The 17,881-nt window shown below is 58.5% G+C and overlaps 1 protein-coding gene across 1 annotated transcript; it reads left to right on the top strand.

Annotated features, from left to right (window-relative positions):
* Positions 124-17,780, top strand: MAP3K11 (mitogen-activated protein kinase kinase kinase 11). The gene is made up of 11 exons (XM_021082851.1): positions 124-313; positions 1,039-2,336; positions 7,565-7,745; positions 7,935-8,083; positions 8,189-8,364; positions 8,504-8,747; positions 9,248-9,361; positions 10,044-10,179; positions 10,272-10,363; positions 15,413-15,817; positions 16,925-17,780. Exons 2-11 carry the CDS (start codon positions 1,595-1,597, stop codon positions 17,260-17,262), a joined length of 2,577 nt encoding a protein of 858 aa, XP_020938510.1. The 5' UTR covers positions 124-313; positions 1,039-1,594; the 3' UTR covers positions 17,263-17,780.

Below are 17,881 nucleotides of genomic sequence, written 5' to 3' on the forward strand. Positions count from 1 at the left end.
AGTGGCGCATGCGCCCGACGAGACCAGTTGGGACCCGGAAAAGGAAAACCTTTCGGCTCGAATGCGCAAGCGCAGGGAGGTGGTGGACCGATAAGAAGCGGGAGAGCCCGCTGGGCTTGCGCAGCTGAGGAAGGGACGATCCAAAAGGCACAAGTCCTTGAGCGCATGCGCACACCTAAGCGATGCCAACCTAGCCGCGATCACTGGGCGGAACGCGAGGGAAGAGTTACTAGAGGCGAGGAAAAGGATGGAGGCGTGGACACCCCTGGGGGCTAAAGCCACAGTTGTGCGCTACTGGAGCAAGCCCCTCTAGGTGCGCCCTTTTTAGCGCTGGACGTCAAACGTCACGAGCGGCCTCTACTTCCGGGTCAGAGCTCAAACTCAGAGTGTAGAGAGAACAGGCAGGACTAGTCGAAATAGGATAGTGTCGTTTTTCTTAAAGTGACAGGCTCAAGGCAAGGGGGTCCGTCGCGCGGTTGCGAGAGCGATTTAGCTATTCCAAGTGCCATCACTGGACAAATTTCAGGAGCACAGTCTCAGGTTTCCATCCCTTCTTGGGAAAGAGGCATGAATTGTTTCCCAGGTGAAGGGAAGCAGTAAATCTTAGACAACGCGTTCCAAGAGCTCCAAGTGCAGCCAGTTTCGTCCTCCATTCTTGCCTACCCCCACTGCCAGCTCTGCAAAGCGGAGCTCCTGGCCCCAGTTTCAGACATGAAGAGAATGAAGCGCAGAGAAAGGGTCACACGGCCCTGCAACTTCGGAGCCAAGACCACACTCGGGTTTGCCCCTCTTCCAAGCCAGGATCTTTCCCCCAGTTTTACAGATGCAGACGTAGAGGGCGGGGACGGTCCCTCCTTAGCAGAAACCAACCTCGACCTTAAACCTGTTGTCACGGGAGGTGGGGGCTACGGGCTACACTTCCTCTCCTTCTGCCTCTCATTGCCCGCCTACCCGGTAACTCCCAGACCAAATCGCCCTGCAGCCTCTGGGAGGGGAGCGGTGCTACCCGCCCGCGTCATCTGATGCTGTTTCCTGCAGGAGAGAGAACAGCGGAAAAAAGTGAAACTCCACCCTCCACCTCTGCCTCCCGCCCCCGGGGCCAAAGTACAAAGGGAGGAGGAAGAAGGGAACGGGGTTGGAGCCATCGGGTCGCGAGAGCTGAGCCAGGAAGAGGCAGCTCAACCTAGAGACACTCCAGCCACCCCCCTGCGCAGAGACCCAACGGGAGTCCAGGCACTGCCCCTCGCTGGCCCCACCTTTCACTTGGCGGGTGCTGGAGCTCGGCTCCCAGGACTGCTCTGGACTGAGGGACGCCCGGGCCCCTCTGTGCCGGCCATGGTGAGACATCGGAGGCCCTGGGGGTCCACCCCCCCAGCCTGACCACACTGCTTCCCTAGGTCGCCCTCCTCCGGAAGCCCGAGATGCGGTGGGCCGGGAGGCGACACTCCTGGCTCCCCAGAGAGGCGTGGGTCTGGGGCTGAGGGCCAGGGCTCGGATGCCCAGGTTCCGGGACTAGGGCCTCGGCCGTCAGCAAGGGTGGGGACCGGGGCACCCAGGGAAGGTCCCCCACACCCGCCAGTGCCAGCTCCCAGCTATGGAGCCCTTGAAGAACCTCTTCCTCAAGAGCCCCCTGGGGTCATGGAACAGCAGTGGCAATGGGGGCAGCGGGGGCAGTGGCAGCGGAGGTTGGCCAGAGGGGTCCCCGAAGGCTGCAGCTTATGCCAACCCTGTGTGGACAGCCCTGTTTGACTACGAGCCCAATGGGCAGGACGAGTTGGCCCTGCGGAAGGGCGACCGAGTGGAGGTGCTGTCCCGGGATGCAGCTATCTCGGGTGACGAGGGCTGGTGGGCGGGCCAGGTAGGTGGCCAGGTGGGCATCTTTCCGTCCAACTATGTGTCTCGGGGCGGTGGTCCCCCCCCCTGCGAGATGGCCAGCTTCCAGGAGCTGCGGCTGGAGGAGGTGATTGGCATCGGTGGCTTCGGCAAGGTCTACCGTGGCAGCTGGCGGGGTGAGCTTGTGGCCGTGAAGGCAGCTCGCCAGGACCCCGATGAGGACATCAGCGTGACAGCTGAGAGCGTGCGACAGGAGGCTCGGCTTTTCGCCATGCTGGCACACCCCAACATCATTGCCCTCAAGGCCGTGTGCCTGGAGGAGCCCAACCTGTGCCTGGTGATGGAGTATGCTGCCGGTGGGCCCCTGAGCCGTGCCCTGGCTGGGCGGCGCGTGCCCCCCCATGTGCTCGTCAACTGGGCTGTGCAGATTGCCCGTGGAATGCACTACCTGCACTGCGAGGCCCTGGTGCCTGTCATCCACCGAGACCTCAAGTCCAACAACAGTGAGTTCGGGGGAGCGTGGCCGGAGGGTGGCATGGCCCAAGCAGACAGCTGCTGCCGGCTCTTAGCTGAGCCGACCCAGGGGTTTCCTAGAAGTGGCAGCTCCTGCCCAGGATTGTCTCAGGTCCCTGGGGGGACCCGTAGGCTCACATCAGTGCCAAAGCAGGAACCCCAGGCACCCAACAGAGCCCCAGCAGGAGTCCCTAACCCCAGCTCACAGCTGCCAAGTTAAAAAATGGGAATCTCGGAGTTCTTGGCGGCTCAGTGGATCAGGGATCTGGCATTGCCAGGGCTATGTCTCTGGCGACAGCCGTGGCCCGGGTTCGATCCCTGGCCTGGGAACTTCCACACACCACGGTCTCTCGGGCGGACCATAAGCAACCTGCCTACCATACATGGCCACTAGCTCAGGGGAGGCGAGTCCTGGGCGCTGGCACCCCTCATCTTCAGGGAACTCTCTTGAGGTTCACATGCACCCACAGTAAAGGGGCAGCTTCTCCAGAAGAGAAATCTCAAAGGGGCAAGCCCCCCCACTGTGGCCAAAACTGGGGCCAGGGATGGAATTCTGGCCCCACTCCTACCCCTGGCTGCACCATCTCTAGCTGGTTATTTCAACTCAGAGCTCTGATTTCAGTCTCCGTAAAAAGGGAATGTTTGGGAGTGTGAAGCGGCTTAGCACACGGGTATCTGACACCTGGCACACAGTGGGTCATCCACCATGGGTGTGGACATTTGAAAGCTGGATCACTAAGAGGGCTTCGCCTGGAATCAGCATTTGGAGTGGGCGTGGCGGGGCTAAGGGAGACTCAGGGGCAAGGCACTCCGTCTCCAGCCATTTCAGGTCGCACGTGCTGCCCGGCCCAAGACAAGCAAGTGACAGGTTCAGGGGGCTCTCTGAAGCGGGCTAGCTTGACACCAGGCCCAAAGCCGGGAGTGTTCCAAGAGGCACCCAGGTGGATGTCCCCGCAGGGCCTGATGAGAGCAAAGGCAAGGAGGCAGGACTGAGCACAGCAGTGGGGACACGGACTGGGCCTGTAGAGCCAGAGGAAGTGCAGGAAGGACCGGTGGGGTCACTGGAGAGGCAGGGGTGGCTCTTGGAAGGGTGCGCGAGGCTATTTGGAGCCTCCTAGCCTGGGCTGACCGTGGTTAAGGGGCTCAGGGTTGGGGTGGGGGGGCAGAACACCAGGCCCAGTGATCTCCAAATCTTCACAAGAGCTACAGGGACCTGGGGGGGGCCTGCCAGCCACCCCACCCACTCCTCTCATCCATAGTGGGGCACAGTTCCCACCTCTCAGCCTCGCTCCTGGCCCTAGCCATCGAGGGACCCCCACTCCCTGCCCATCCCGAGGGGGATTCCCCGAAGGCCTGGGGGGAGGGGACCCCCGTCTTCTGTTTTTCCTCTAGTTTTCTTTCCAGAAAAAATGGAACAATAGCCCAGGCCCCTGCTCCCCACCCTCCCCTCCGCTTCCTGCGTTTCCTGCTGCCCCCGAGCCGGCTTCCTGCCCCTGCTCCAGCCTCTGCTCTCTCCCCAGCCCAGCTGCCTGCAGGGGAGGAAAGAGCTGGGGGTGGGGGGTTTGTGGGAGAGGAAGGAGCCAGGGATCACACCCCCACTCCCCCCCCCCAGTTCTCTGCTTCCCTCCCAGCGTCTGGGTGGTGGTATAGGGCAGGCAGGGTGCCCTCAGCAAGGCTGAGCCTGGCCTCCCACTTCGCAGACCCCAGTCCTAGGCCCAGGGTGCTGTCTGCGGGATTGAGGGGGGAGTCCCTGGGTTGGGGGGGGCACAAGCAGGAAACAATGGCGTGATTTTCCTGGACAATGGGGGCCTTGTGAGGAAGCCTGGCGGGGAGAGGAGGGGGAATTCTCTGGGCCCACGAGTCACAGGACTGACCAGCCAGCCCGGCCTGGGCCTGACCTCCCCCGATTCTCTCCCAAAGGACGCCCTCCCACCCCCCAATTGGAGACCTGGGCCAGGCCTCCCAGAAAGGAGAAGTGAGGAGCATGGGAGGGAAGCGGAAGAGGTGTGAGCTGCCCAGGCCCCTCCCAAGATCCAGAGGCAGCCCAGGGAGGGGGCTGGAGGCTGGGTCCCCTTTGGAGGACAGAGTACCCTGAGGGGATGCTGGGAGGAGAATCTCTAGCCCCTTCTCCTCCCAGGGACCCCTAGCCACCCAGTCCCAAGGTCTGCATCAGACACCAGGAGAGCAACTTGGGTTGGACAAATTCAAAGCATTTAGATAAAAGCAGAGGCCTAGCAGGTGAGGATGAGGCTTCGCGGGTGTCAGGTCAAATCTGGGCGGGAGGTGGCAGAAAGGCCATCAATGCAAAGATATCCTGAGACTTCGAGTTGCTGCCCGCCTCTGGCTTCAGATTACCTGACTGAAAAAGGGAGGCTGGCCTCCCCACTTGAGATGCTGGCGCAGAAAGCACTTCACCGGTCTGTGAGGTACCACGAGTGGCTAGAGACCTGGCCAAGTAGCAGCAGGGCTTGGTCTTCAAGAGGGTGGGTGGTCCTGGCACCAGAGGAGCAGGGAGACCCCTCTCCACCCCCAGCACACACACCCCTCTGCCTGGTCCATCTCCAGCCACCTGCCCCAGCCTCCTGTGGTTCTTCTTTAGAGTGAACTTGCTCAGTGATTTGATTCTGGGTGTCCAGCAGCCAGGCAGGCTGTTGCGAAGCTGGAAGTAAGTTGTGAGAGAGGCTGGAGAGGAGAGAGTCAACATGAGACTTGCAGCAGAATTTTTAGGGCAGCTGGCAGTTGGTATACTCGTGCTGAATCTCAGACCCTGCACTAAGGCTTTAAAAAGCATGATCCTCTGGAGTTTCCATCGTGGCTCAGGGGTTAACGAATCCGACTAGGAACCATGAGGTTTTGAGTTTGATCCCTGGCGTTGCCGTGAACTGTGGTGTAGGTTGCAGACGCAGCTGGGATCCTGCGTTGTTGTGGCTGTGGTGTAGGCTGGTGGCTACAGCTCCGATTCGACCCCTAGCCTGGGAACCTCCATATGCTGAAGATGCGGCCCTAGAAAAGGCAAAAAAGAAAAAAAAAAAAAAAAAAAGCATGATCTGGATTTTTCGTTGTGGCTCAGTGGGTTAAGAACCCGACTAGTATCCATGAGGAGGTGGGTTCCATCCCTGGCCTCGCTCGGTGAGTTAACGATCTGCCGTTGCCAAAAGCTGTGCGGTGGGTCGCAGATGAAGCTCAGAACCCTCGTTGCTGTGCCGCGGTGTAGGCTAGCAGCTGCAGCCCCAGTTTGACCCCTAGCCTGGGAATTTCCATATGCTGCAGGTGTGGCCCTAAGAAAAAGAAAAGTAAATAAATTAGAAGCATGATCCTGTTGGATACTCATGATGACCCTCGGGTGGCTGTTGTTGTCATCCTCAGCTTTATTCATGATTTAGGACTCAGCCCCAGTCTGGCTCAGAGGAGAGGGTGCCCTGCAGGACCGTTGTCTGAATTTGGAGATGGCAGACAGATGTGCTGTAGCCATGGTGGGGCACGGTACGGGAGGAAGGTGGTTGTTGGGGCCATACAGAGATCAGGTGGGGCAGCTGACTGGCAGCTGGATTGACTTCTGGCCTGGAGTTCCAAATGTGGGAGAGGCCAGGGCACTGTCTTGGGGCAGTGGGCCGAGGTTGAGGGGAGGCCAGGCTCCGCAGAACAGCAGCATTGAAAAGGCCAAGGGTGGGGAGGCCCTAAAGGAAACAGCACAAGCAGCCAGGGGCCTTGGGAGCCAAGGACAGCAGGGAGGGGCTGGGCAGCAGTGCCAGATGGCCCCACAGAGCCAGAGAGCTTGGCCAGCAGCAAGATCAGGAGTTGTGGCTTTAGGCCTAGAAAAGTGAGTACCCTGGTTCTGCCACCTCCTCTGAGAAGTCTTCCCTGATTCACCAGGCTGTGTTAGGTACGAGTCTCCCCTGCCCCATCAGCCCCAAGTATCCTGTGCTGCCTCCATTGTGGTGCTGCTGCCCTGGGCAGGATTGCTGGAAGGTGTGCCCTGGAACGACATGTGCTCAGAAGTCTAGTTGGCTTGGATGTGGATTCTCTGCAACGCAGTTGGTTATAATCAGAAAAAAAGAGAGGTTGGGAGTTCCTGTCGTGGCTCAGGGAAACGAATCCGACTAGGAACCTCGAGGTTGCGGGTTGGATCCCTGGCCTCGCTCAGTGGGTTAAGGATCTGGTGTTGCCGTGAGCTGTGGTGTAGGTCGCAGACTCGGCTCAGATCTGGCGTGGCTGTGGCTGTGGCATAGGCCGGCACTTGTAGCTCCAATTCGACCCCTAGCCTGGGAACTTCCATGTACCGCGGGTGTGGACCTAAAACGAAAAAGAGAAAAAGAGAGGCTTCCTCAAACCCTTGAGGATTCTATGACTTTGCCCTCTTTTTATTCCTCGAAAACTTCTCCCCTTTGAGCCATGCTTGTCCCGGTAAGAGATTTGCAAGTTGCTGTTTCTCCTCTCCGAACAGAGTATGGTGGCCCCATTTGGGACAAAGCCACCAGCCCCTGCCAAGTCCATCCACTCCTACGTTTGTCCCAAACTCCTTTCTGGCCAAGAACCACCACTTTCTTAGATCCCCATCCTTCCTCTTCACACCCAACTGAAAGCTTTTGGAGTCTTTCCTTGCCCTGGGAGTGGCTGCACTGGCCAGTGGGATTTGGGCACCAGGGGCCGCCCCAGTGCCTGCTGCACTTCCTTTCTCACCAGGGGGTTCCCTCCTGCTCCCCACCCCGAGGGAGGTTCTGATTCACACTCCTGCCTCAGCAAAATGACAAGACAGGTTTCTCTTGAAATCAAAGCCACAAATGCTGAGAGGCTGCCAGGTTGCCCGTTTCTATTCAGTGCAGTGTTGGGGGAAAGTTAAAGCACTGGCTTTGGAACCACACAGACCGGGTTGTGGTATCTGCTTTATTTGCATATGACTTTGGTTAAATCAGACCCTTGCTCAGTTTCCTCTTCTGCAAAAGGGGCATAATGATGTCTACCTCATAGATTTGTGTGTGTGTGTGTGTGAGTGCTGGTGCTGAGTGTGTAAAATGCCTGGCCTCTGGTAGCCCTGTTTCCCAGCATTGTCATGATTATCTGATTCTACCTCAACCCCAGCTCCGAGCTTTCCAGGGCAAGATCTAGACCAGTTCACCTCAGTGCCCCCAGTAACCAGCCAGGATGTCTATCAAATGACACTTTGCTCCCAGCTCCTCCCTTGTCCCCACCACCTGAGCCTGCCTCTTCCCTTCCCCAGTTCTGCTGCTGCAGCCCATTGAAGGTGACGACATGGAGCACAAGACCCTGAAGATCACTGACTTCGGCCTGGCCCGCGAGTGGCACAAAACCACGCAAATGAGTGCTGCGGGCACCTATGCCTGGATGGCTCCTGAGGTTATCAAGGCCTCCACCTTCTCTAAGGGCAGCGATGTCTGGAGGTGAGGTCTGGGTGGAGGCCGGACAGATATGGGACTGCAGAAGGCATAGGTGGCTGCCAAAATCTAGGGCTGGGCACGCAAGCAGAGCCCAGGGGGAGGGATACAAACCACTTAGCTGTTGGCTGCTTTGGGGTGAAATGGCGATGAATAAGTAGAGAAAGGGACACAGAGCCTTTGTCTCACCCACAGCTTTGGGGTGCTGCTGTGGGAACTGCTGACTGGGGAGGTGCCCTACCGTGGCATCGACTGCCTTGCTGTAGCCTATGGAGTGGCCGTTAACAAGCTCACACTGCCCATCCCTTCCACCTGCCCCGAGCCCTTCGCACAGCTCATGGCCGGTAAGGGGATGGGGCAGGAGGTTGAGGGGCAGAGCTCCTTGGCCCAGGACGTATCCACGCCCAGAACCCTTCTTAATCTGGTCCCCCTCCACTCCGTTTCCTCAGACTGCTGGGCGCAGGACCCCCACCGCAGGCCCGACTTCGCCTCCATCCTTCAACAGTTGGAGGCGCTGGAGGCTCAGGTGCTGCGGGAAATGCCGCGAGACTCCTTCCATTCCATGCAGGAAGGCTGGAAGCGCGAGATCCAAGGCCTCTTCGACGAGCTGCGGGCCAAGGAAAAGGTAGGAGGAGTCGGGGCCCCAGGGTTGGAAGGATCCGCCCGGAAGGAATGTCTCCCTGGTTTCTACGGAGCAGGGGGTGGGGGTGAGCGCCCGGGACCGTATCGGGCTGATTCCACCGCCTTCACTGTCCCGGACACAGGAACTACTGAGCCGCGAGGAGGAGCTGACCCGCGCGGCACGTGAGCAGCGGTCACAGGCGGAGCAGCTGCGGCGGCGTGAGCACCTGCTGGCTCAGTGGGAGCTGGAAGTGTTCGAGCGCGAGTTAACGCTGCTGTTGCAGCAGGTTGACCGCGAGCGGCCGCACGTCCGCCGCCGCCGCGGTACCTTCAAGCGCAGCAAACTCCGCGCGCGCGACGGCGGCGAGCGTATCAGCATGCCGCTGGGTAAGGGGCGGGCCCCAGCCTGCCGCCCTGCCATTGGTTTCTTAGGCGGCGGGGTGGGGTCAGGCCTGGGTGCCGGCCACACTGGGATTGGTCTAGGGTGCTGGTGGGTGGGCCTGTGAGCTCAGGCTGGAAAGGGTGGGACCGAGAGTCTGTTTTCGCCTATGGGCGGGCTCTGGCGGGAATATTTGCATGGCGGCCTGGGAGTGGCTGCGGCCGGGAAGGGGCGGGGCTCTTGAAAGTTCTGGGAATGCCAAGGGGGCGGGGTGGGCCGCCTCCTGGGAATCTGCAACTTCGCTGTCTCTGCGTGGAGGTCTGCTTTCCATACGGACAGCCTCGGGCCCAGGAAGGCAGTGAGGCTGGCCCCAGTCACCCACCCAGCGTATCAGACCCAGTGCCAGCACGGCCTGCGTGGCCTGGGAGCCAGAGGAGGGCCCCTGCGGGTTACAATCCTTTCTCTCCTTCACTACAACCCTGCCCTCTGCTTCCTCCCCCAACGCCAGACTTCAAACACCGCATCACCGTGCAGGCCTCCCCCGGCCTGGACAGGAGGAGAAACGTCTTCGAGGTTGGGGCCGGCGACTCGCCCACCTTCCCCAGGTTCCGGGCCATCCAATGTAAGAAACTTCGCCTCCCCTTGCCCATGCCCTCACCCCTTCATGGCAGCCCTCATCCTTTTGTCAAACCTTATCCTTGGAAGTGGATTCCACCCGCTGTTTCTTCCTCTTCCTCCGACCTCCCAGACTTCCTACCCTATCTGTCTAAACTGGTACCTTTGAGTTCTCCAAGGAGCATTCATTTTGCAATTTCTTTTCTAACAATCATATGACGCTGTGTACCACTCATTTTCCCAAATGCTTTGATAGCATTAACGTGATTCCTCACAGTAACCCTGTGAGGTGGCTATTCTTGTTATTATCTAAATTTTATTCATGAGAAAAGTGAAAAAGGTAATTGCCTACTGCCACACAGCTAGTTTAAGGGGCAGGAGTCAGAATTCAAATCCAGGCAGTTTATAGCAGTATCTGGACTAACTGCTAAGCAGCAATGCCAGCTGAAGGACCAGATGAGAGGCCCCACCACTCTGCCAGTCCCAGGACCCACACCCACCTACCCCACTCCAGTTCTGCGCAGATTCTCTGCCCCAAAGCTCACCCAGGGAATGGTATGGGTGACCTACCATCTTTTAAGAAGTTGCCCCTGAAACCTGACTCTCATGATGGGAGGACAAGGATCAGGGTGCCTGACCTCAGCTCAGATGCCATTGGTTTCTGCCCCCCCACCCCACGCGCACCACAGTGGAGCCTGCAGAACAAGGCCAGGCATGGGGCCGACAGTCCCCACGGCGTCTGGAGGACTCGAGCAATGGAGAGCGGCGAGCATACTGGGCCTGGGGTCCCAGTTCCCCCAAGCCTGGAGAAGCCCAGAACGGGAGGTGAGTGCCTGAGTGTCACCCACCCAGCGTCATGCGCCTCCCAACAGTCCTGAGGTTCACAACATACATCCTCCTTCCCATCCCCCTACCAGGAGAAGGTCCCGCATGGACGAAGCCACGTGGTACCTGGATTCAGATGACTCATCCCCCTTAGGATCTCCTTCCACACCCCCGGTGCTCAATGGTGAGTGGCTTTGCTCCCCCTCTCCCCCAGACTGTTGCTGCACTCCTGCAGGTACGTGGGGAGGCTGCAAGAAGCCAACAGGCAAGGCAGGCTGTTCCTAGAACCCAGGCCTGACCTATATGCCCACAACTGAGCTGGATCCAGCCTAGGCCTCAGGGGGCCCAGCGTCTATGCTTATCAGAATCTCTTCTGAGAAACCTGTAGGTGGAAAAGTGGATAAGAAAGCTGAACAGGTGGGGATCGAGGGCCCACTCTCACTGCATCTGGGGCAGTTTTCTGTTCTCCACGATGATGAGGGCATGAAATGTGTGCCAGGCGTTCCATCCAAGCCACAACCCTGGGAGGGATTATTATACCCATTTGAGAGATGAGAAAACTGAGGCTCTGAGGAGTAATCTATCTGAAGCCCCCAGCTAAGGATTTTGACCCCGAGAGAGTTTGACTCCCATGCTCCGGGTGAGGTTCCCCAGAAGCTTTGACTTGAAGAAAGGATTTCTCACATCCAAACTCCTTGGAACGCGGTGGTGGGGTGGTATCAGCAGAAAGTGGGGTTTCCATGTGAAGGGCTCCGCTCAGCACCGTGCAGCATTGGCAGGGACTGGAAAGTTGTGGTCTCCCTTGCCTGTAGGTCCCTTTAGAGCCCCCAGCTGCTTCTCACAGCCAGAATGCAGGACCAGGCTGAGCTGTTAGCAGACCAGAGTCCTGTTCAGCTAACAAGTTACACTCACTCCTCTCGCCCCACCCAGCCCCTCAACTCCACCGTTACCTGAGCTCCAATTCGCAGTAATAAGAACAGCGAACATGGGTTGGCTCCCTTCTCTGTTTCATTTTTATAGAGGGGAAAACTGGGAGTTAAGTGCTTTGAAATAGTCTGACAAGAGAGGCAGAGCCCTCTCTGGACGCCCGTCTGCCCCCACCATTTTCTGCTCCCTTAGTTGCATTGCCCCAAGTTGGCTGTGCTGCAGGGGCAGAACTGAGAATTGGAAGGCTTAGCGTCACCTGTTCTAGAATATACCAGGCCAGAGAGTCAGTAGAGAACTTGAGGTCCCACAACCTGGCTGCGGGGGTGGAAGCAGCCCCTGATCATATTCTGCAAACCTCTTTGGTCTCGCCCTCCCCGAGCTCCTGGGAGCAGGAGCACAAGGCCTGGACCCCCTCCTCCAGCTTGCTCCCCTCACCTAAAATGATAGCACCTGTCCCAGCTCAGCTGCTGGCGGAGGACTTGGTTTCCCCAGTGCAAACCCGCACTCCAGTCCCATCCCGGGCCCATAAGAATGCATGACCTTGACTTCTCAACCACCCACGCAGTCACAAACCTGGCTAAGCATCAAAGAAGACCTGTGAGATTGTCCCAGGCATTAGCCACAGCCTTGGGGAGCCCTGACTCCCAGCCTCCAGCCCTTCCTGGATGTTCTGGCCCCGGGGAAACTGGTTGCAGTGAGTTGCATTTTGGTGGGCGCAGCCACCCTGCAGTCGCAGTGACTGCCCGTGAGCTTGCCCTGGAGCCGCTAATTACCACGAGGCTGGGTCCTCTCCATGAGGCCCCACGGAAGCTATGTCACCTCCCTCTCTGGGTCAAGAATGGCTTTTCTGCTTTCTCCTTAACAATAGGGTTGCCAGTTCTTACTGCCAGGAAGCTCAGTGGCAAATTAAAATCCTTGCCGAGTTACCTTGGGCAAGTCACTTACTTCTGGGGACCCCAGTTTCTCAGCATAGTGACCTCAGGAACTGCTTTCCATTCTCAGATTGTGTCCTAACCTCCATCTTCACTTCGCTTGGTCCCATTTTTAAACGTGTTTTTCCCCCGTTCTCTTTGAGAGCACTGTATATGATCAGTTTCTTCACCTGTAAAATGGGCTAAATAGCAATCACCCTGTGTGGTTGTCGCAAGGCCTGCATGAATGGATCCTGCCATCAAACATGTATTGACACCAATTATGAGCCAGGCATCGATAGTCTAGAGAGGAACACGGCCCCGACCTCAGGGAGGGCCTTGTCTGTTGGAAGAGGCTGACTCACAAGGAAACAAGTACAGCAGAGAGTAGTATGGCGGGCGGGGGGTGGGGGTTAGGGCTGTTCAAGGTAGAACGTGCCAGAACCTCACAGGTTATGGAGGAGTCTGGCAAGGCTTCTAAAAAGGGGAAACGCTCTGGTTTTCCTCTGCGCTGGACTCACTTCACGTCTGACACCAGATGTGTGGGAGTTTTCCCCACACCCGCCAATTCTGGGCCACCAGCTGCGTGTCCTACAGTTCAATCCAGTTCTGATGCTGCCCACCTGGAGTTAGTGTCAGATGCCAGTTGTAAGTCCACGTTGTCACCTGTGCTCCTCACCAACCAGCTATAAATCGGAGGCTCCCACGACCCCCTCTTCAGATTTGATCGTTTGCTAGAGAGCTCACAGAACACCAGAAAACCATTTACCCTTCTTAGATGACCATTTATCATAAAGGCTACAGATCAAGAGCAAGCAAATGAGTTTCGGAGGGCAGGGTGAGGGGCACAGAGCTTCCGTGCCCTCTCCAGGCACGCTGCTATCCCAGCTCCTTTGAACCCAAAAGTTTCCTGAACCCTTTGGCTAAGGTTTTTATGGAGGCTTCATTACATGGACATGATTGATGCGTTAAGTCATGGGCCCTTGGTGATAGGACTCGGTCTCCAGCCCTCCTCTCCCCGTGCAGGTGGAGACTGAAAGTTCCAACCCACTCATCGCAAATTTTGTTCCCCTGGCAACCAGATCCCATCCTTAGGAGCCGTTCCGAAAATGACCACATCAACATGAACTCAGATGTGGTTAAAAGAAGCTTGTGAATGACGAAACGTGCTCCTTTCACCTTTATCAGCCTAACACTCAGGAAATTCTAAGGGTCTTGGGAATCCTGTAACAGGAATGAGATGAGGACCAAATGTATACTTTATTGGCAAATCACCCTGTCACAGCATCACAGAGGATGGGACGGCTCAGCTGGGTCTTGCATGGTAAAGAAGGGATCACTGAGAGCGGAGGCGGGAAGGGCGTGCTGGACAGAGGCAGAGGCAGTGGCCTGTGTGCAGCCGCGGGACTCACACCTGGAGAAGAGGGATTCCCCTCTGGAACTCGGGGTGTCACAGGCCTGAAGCCAGGCCTGCATCCCTGTGTCTGTGGAGCTCAGGGTAGTCCCCAGCACATGGGCCAGCAGATGTTTGTTGAATGAATGGACAAGTGACTGGAGCTGGAAAGGCAGGCAGGAGCCAGTTCAGAAAGGGCCTGGAAATCGATGGGGGAGTTTTTAAGCAGAGACGTGTCTTTAGCAGACTTGCGTTTTGTTTTGTTTTTTTGTCTTTTTGCTATTTCTTTGGGCCGCTCCCGCGGCATATGGAGGTTCCCAGGCTAGGGGTCGAATCGGAGCTGTAGCCACTGGCCTACGCCAGAGCCACAGCAACGTGGGATCCGAGCCGTGTCTGCGACCTACACCACAGCTCACGGCAACGCCGGATCGTTAACCCACTGAGCAAGGGCAGGGACTGAACCCGCAACCTCATGGTTCCTAGTCAGATTCGTTAACCACTGCGCCATGACGGGAACTCCAGACTTGCGTTTTAGAAGGCAGTGGCCCTGGCAGGGGTGGGTGGGCTAGCGGATGAGGATCAGAGAGATGGGGAGTTCCCTTATGGTGCAGTGGGTTAAGGATCCAGAGTTGTCACTGCAGTGGCTAGGGTTGCTGCTGTGGCATGGATTCCATCCCTGGCCCAGGAACTCCCACATGCCACAGGGAAAGAAGAAAGTCAGAGAGATGGAATAGGGGTTGGGGCTGAGAACAGGAACCCCAGACACAGTCCCGGTTCGTAGCAGAAGCTCACTCTTCCCAGCTTTACATTTCTTTCTCTGGACACCAGCCCAGTGCTCTACTCCAGGCAGGCCCAAAGAAGAGAGGGAAGGCTTTGAAAGCCCAGACAAGAAGCTTGGACTCTTCTAGTGGCAGTGGAGAGCCATGGCAGGCTGTAGAGCTAAGGAGGACCTGACAAAACTGGGGTTTTCGGGAGAGCCATTACCGACCAGCCTTCCTCCTCAATCATGGGTTCCCCAGACCCAGCCCAGGTGGTCCGGAGGGAGTCAGGCCAACCCCAGGCCCACAGGTTAGGGCACAGGTGTCTTGAAATCCGGAGCCGAGTCTGGATGGGAAGTGGTGGAGACCAAAAGCTCTATCACCCCTACCTGGAGGCCCCCTCCACCCCTTACTGGCTGCACAGGTTTAGCTAAGCCCTTAACCTCTCTGAGCCTGGAACCCCTGGGGCGTGAGAATCAAACAACATAACGCCCTTGAAATCACTGAGCTCAGGCCTGTCCCAGACAGCCAACCTCTCCAAGCCTGAGTTTTCTCGTCTCTGGAACAGAGACAGTTATGGGCTGTTGTGTGCAGTGGAACTGACCTGAGTGCCCTACACAAACAACTGCTGGAGGAGGGGCAGGCAAGCAGAAGGGCCAGTGCTGGGAGTTCCCGTTGTGGCTCAAGGGTTAAGAACCTGACTAGTATCCGTGAGGACACAGGTTCGATCCCTAGCCTCACTCAGTGGGTTAAGGGTCCAGCGTTGAGGGAAGCTGTGGTGTAGGTCGCAGACGTGGCCTGAATCTGGCATTGCTGTGGCTGTGGCCAAGACCAGCAGTTGGAGCTCCGATTTAACCCCTAGCCAGGAACTTCCATAAACTGCAGGTGCAGCCTGTAAAAAGGGGGTCGGGGGCGAAGGCTGCCCCACCAGACAGGGGGTGGACACAGGGCACGGGTCTCAGCCTCCCTGTGATCTGGCCTCCACTGGCTTCCCGGCGGAACCAGCTCCTCTCCAGCCCACCCTCCCTCTCTGGGCTCCAGGGCACCAGACTGCCTCCCGGGCTTTGCTCCCGCTGGCTCCTCCGTCTGCGCTGCCCTGCCCCCACTCACCCCTTAGGAAAGGCCCGAACAGGTTGTGCGCGGGCGGGGCAGGTAGCCTGGGAGGAGTCTGGCTGGGAGCAGTGGAGTCGGGGAAGATGTTGGTGGGAAGCAGAAGTCAGCCTAACCTGTGTGCCCATCGCCAGGTAACCCCCCGCGGCCGAGCCCGGAGCCCGAGGAGCCTCGGCGGCCCAGCCCGGCGGAGCGCGGCAGCGGCTCCGGGACGCCCAAGCTGATCCAGCGCGCGCTACTGCGCGGCACCGCCCTGCTCGCCTCGCTGGGCCTGGGCCGCGACCTGCAGCCGCCCGGGGGACCGGGCCGCGAGCGCGGGGAGCCCTCGCCAACGCCCCGCGCGCCACCCACGCCGTCCGCCGCCGAGCCGCCCCCCTCCCCGCTCATCCGCTTCTCCCCCAAGACGCCCGACGCCCCTGCCTCCCCGCTGAGCCCAGACGCCCCCGGCCCGCCCGCCCCTGCGCCCCTGCTGCTGGAGCTGGGAGTCCCCGCCGGCCAGCGGTCAGCCAAGAGCCCCCGGCGCGAGGAGGGCAGGCGCGGTGAGTGGTCCACCGCCTGTGAGCCAGGGGAGGAGGGGCCGGTGGGGTCGTGCAAGGCAGTGAGACTGAGGTCACAGGTGTCTGCTGGACCCCAAGGTGCCCTTCGGGCGCTGAGGATGCATGTAGCCAGCGAAGTTCTAGTGCAGCCGTGCAGTGGCTGGGAGCGGGCTGTGAAATAACAGAAGTGACAGTGATATTGACCGTGAGGATAGCAAACTCCGTGCATGTTGCTTCCCTGTGCCAGGCTCTGTTCCTAGTACTTTAAGGAAATTGCTTCGCTTAATTATCATCACCATGTGGTAAATTAGGAGCTCTGGTTATACCCATTTTGGGAATAAAATATAAGGCATGGAGGGATCAAGGGACTCCAGGCCCCCACTAGTAAGTGGACTCCAAGCCCAGACTCTGCTGATCAGAGACCTCTTCACTGTTTTTCTTTTCTTTTCTTTCTTTTTTTTTTTTTTTTTTTTTTTTGTCTTTTTGCTATTTCTTTGGGCCGCTCCTGTGGCATATGGAGGTTCCCAGGCTAGGGGTCTAATTGGAGCTGTAGCCGCCGGCCTACGCCAGAGCCACAGCAACGCAGGATCCGAGCCGCGTCTGCAACCTACACCACAGCTCACGGCAATGCCGGATCCTTAACCCACTGAGCTAGGTCAGGGACCGAACCCGCAACCTCATGGTTCCTAGTCAGATTCATTATCCACTGAGCCACATCAGGAACTCCTTCTTTTCTTTTTTTTTTTTTTTTTTTGTTTTTTAGGGCCACACCTGCAAAATACGGAAGTTCCTGGATAGGGGTCAAATCAGAGCTGCAGCTGCCAGCCTGTGCCACAGCCACATCCACACTAGGTGACCTACACTGCAGCCTGCGGCAATGCTGGATCCTTAATCCACTGAGCCACCAGGGGAACTCCAGAGGCCTCTTCACTCTTAACTGATACATGATAAATAGATGCCCTACAGAGCAGGAAGGGCCAAAGAATTCAAGAGACAAGTAAGCTCACTGTGCAGATGAGGAAACTGAGGCCCAGAGCAGGCAGCACCTCCTGGGGACACCCAGGAGTTGATGACTGCCTGACCCTGGACCCCCTCCCACTCCCTTCCTAGGAAGCGCTGTCTCACCTCCGCCAGGGATATCACGCTCCGCCCCTGGCACCCCGGGTACCCCACGCTCACCGCCTCTGGGCCTCATCAGCCGACCTCGGCCCTCACCCCTTCGCAGCCGCATCGACCCGTGGAGCTTCGTATCAGCCGGGCCACGGCCTTCACCCCTGCCCTCGCCACAGCCTGCGCCCCGCCGGGCACCCTGGACCTTATTCCCAGACTCAGACCCCTTCTGGGACTCTCCATCTGCCAACCCCTTCCAGGGGGGCCCTCAGGACTGCAGGGCACAGACCAAAGACCCAGGTGCCCAGGCCCCATGGGCACCGGAGGCAGGGCCCTGAGTGGGCCGGGCTGCTCCCCACGCTCCAGCTGCCTCTGAGGAGCCTCAGCATATACACTGGAATAGGAGCCGGGCAGGCCTCTCTAGCTGCCCTGGTTTCGCCCAGGGACCCCGCCCCCTCGGGGGGTCAGGAACACTACACTGCACAGGAAGCCTTCACACTGGAGGGGGGCTGCACCCCCACACCTGCAACCTGTGGGTCCCCCAACTTACCCGCCCCACTGGGGCCCCACACTGTACCCAGCTGGTTAGGAGGACCAGAGCCTGTCTCAGGGAATTGCCCCCCCTGGAGGTGCAAGGAGGAGGGGAGATGCAGGGGAGAGGGGCCGGCCTTAGCTGTCACCAGCACTTTTGACCAAGTCCTGCTACTGTGGCCCCTGCCCCGGGACTTAGTGCCTGGACCCCCCACCCTGGGGGTCATCTGGGGCTGGGGCTCTCTGAGTGCCTTCCTGCTGCCCTGGCCATGGTTGGGGCCATGGCCTCGGGATCCGATGAAGCCAAATAAACTCCCCAAGCACAGCCTGTCACCTTTCTTGGAGGTAACCAGGGGGTCCAGACCATCACGTGACCCTGGGGACCTCACGTTCCCAGCGCAATGGCAGTTGGCCTGGGCCCAGGCC

The sequence above is a fragment of the Sus scrofa genome, chromosome 2, assembly GCF_000003025.6.
Source record: "Sus scrofa isolate TJ Tabasco breed Duroc chromosome 2, Sscrofa11.1, whole genome shotgun sequence".
Taxonomy (NCBI): domain Eukaryota; kingdom Metazoa; phylum Chordata; class Mammalia; order Artiodactyla; family Suidae; genus Sus; species Sus scrofa.

Bases quoted from the DNA above. Each gene is read 5' to 3' on its own strand.
- MAP3K11 (XM_021082851.1), top strand. From the start codon at position 1,595: ATGGAGCCCTTGAAGAACCTCTTCCTCAAGAGCCCCCTGGGGTCATGG. The intron at 8,365-8,503 runs GTAGGAGGAGTC...TCCCGGACACAG, and splicing joins AGCTGCGGGCCAAGGAAAAG to GAACTACTGAGCCGCGAGGA. The intron at 10,180-10,271 runs GTGAGTGCCTGA...TCCCCCTACCAG, and splicing joins GGAGAAGCCCAGAACGGGAG to GAGAAGGTCCCGCATGGACG.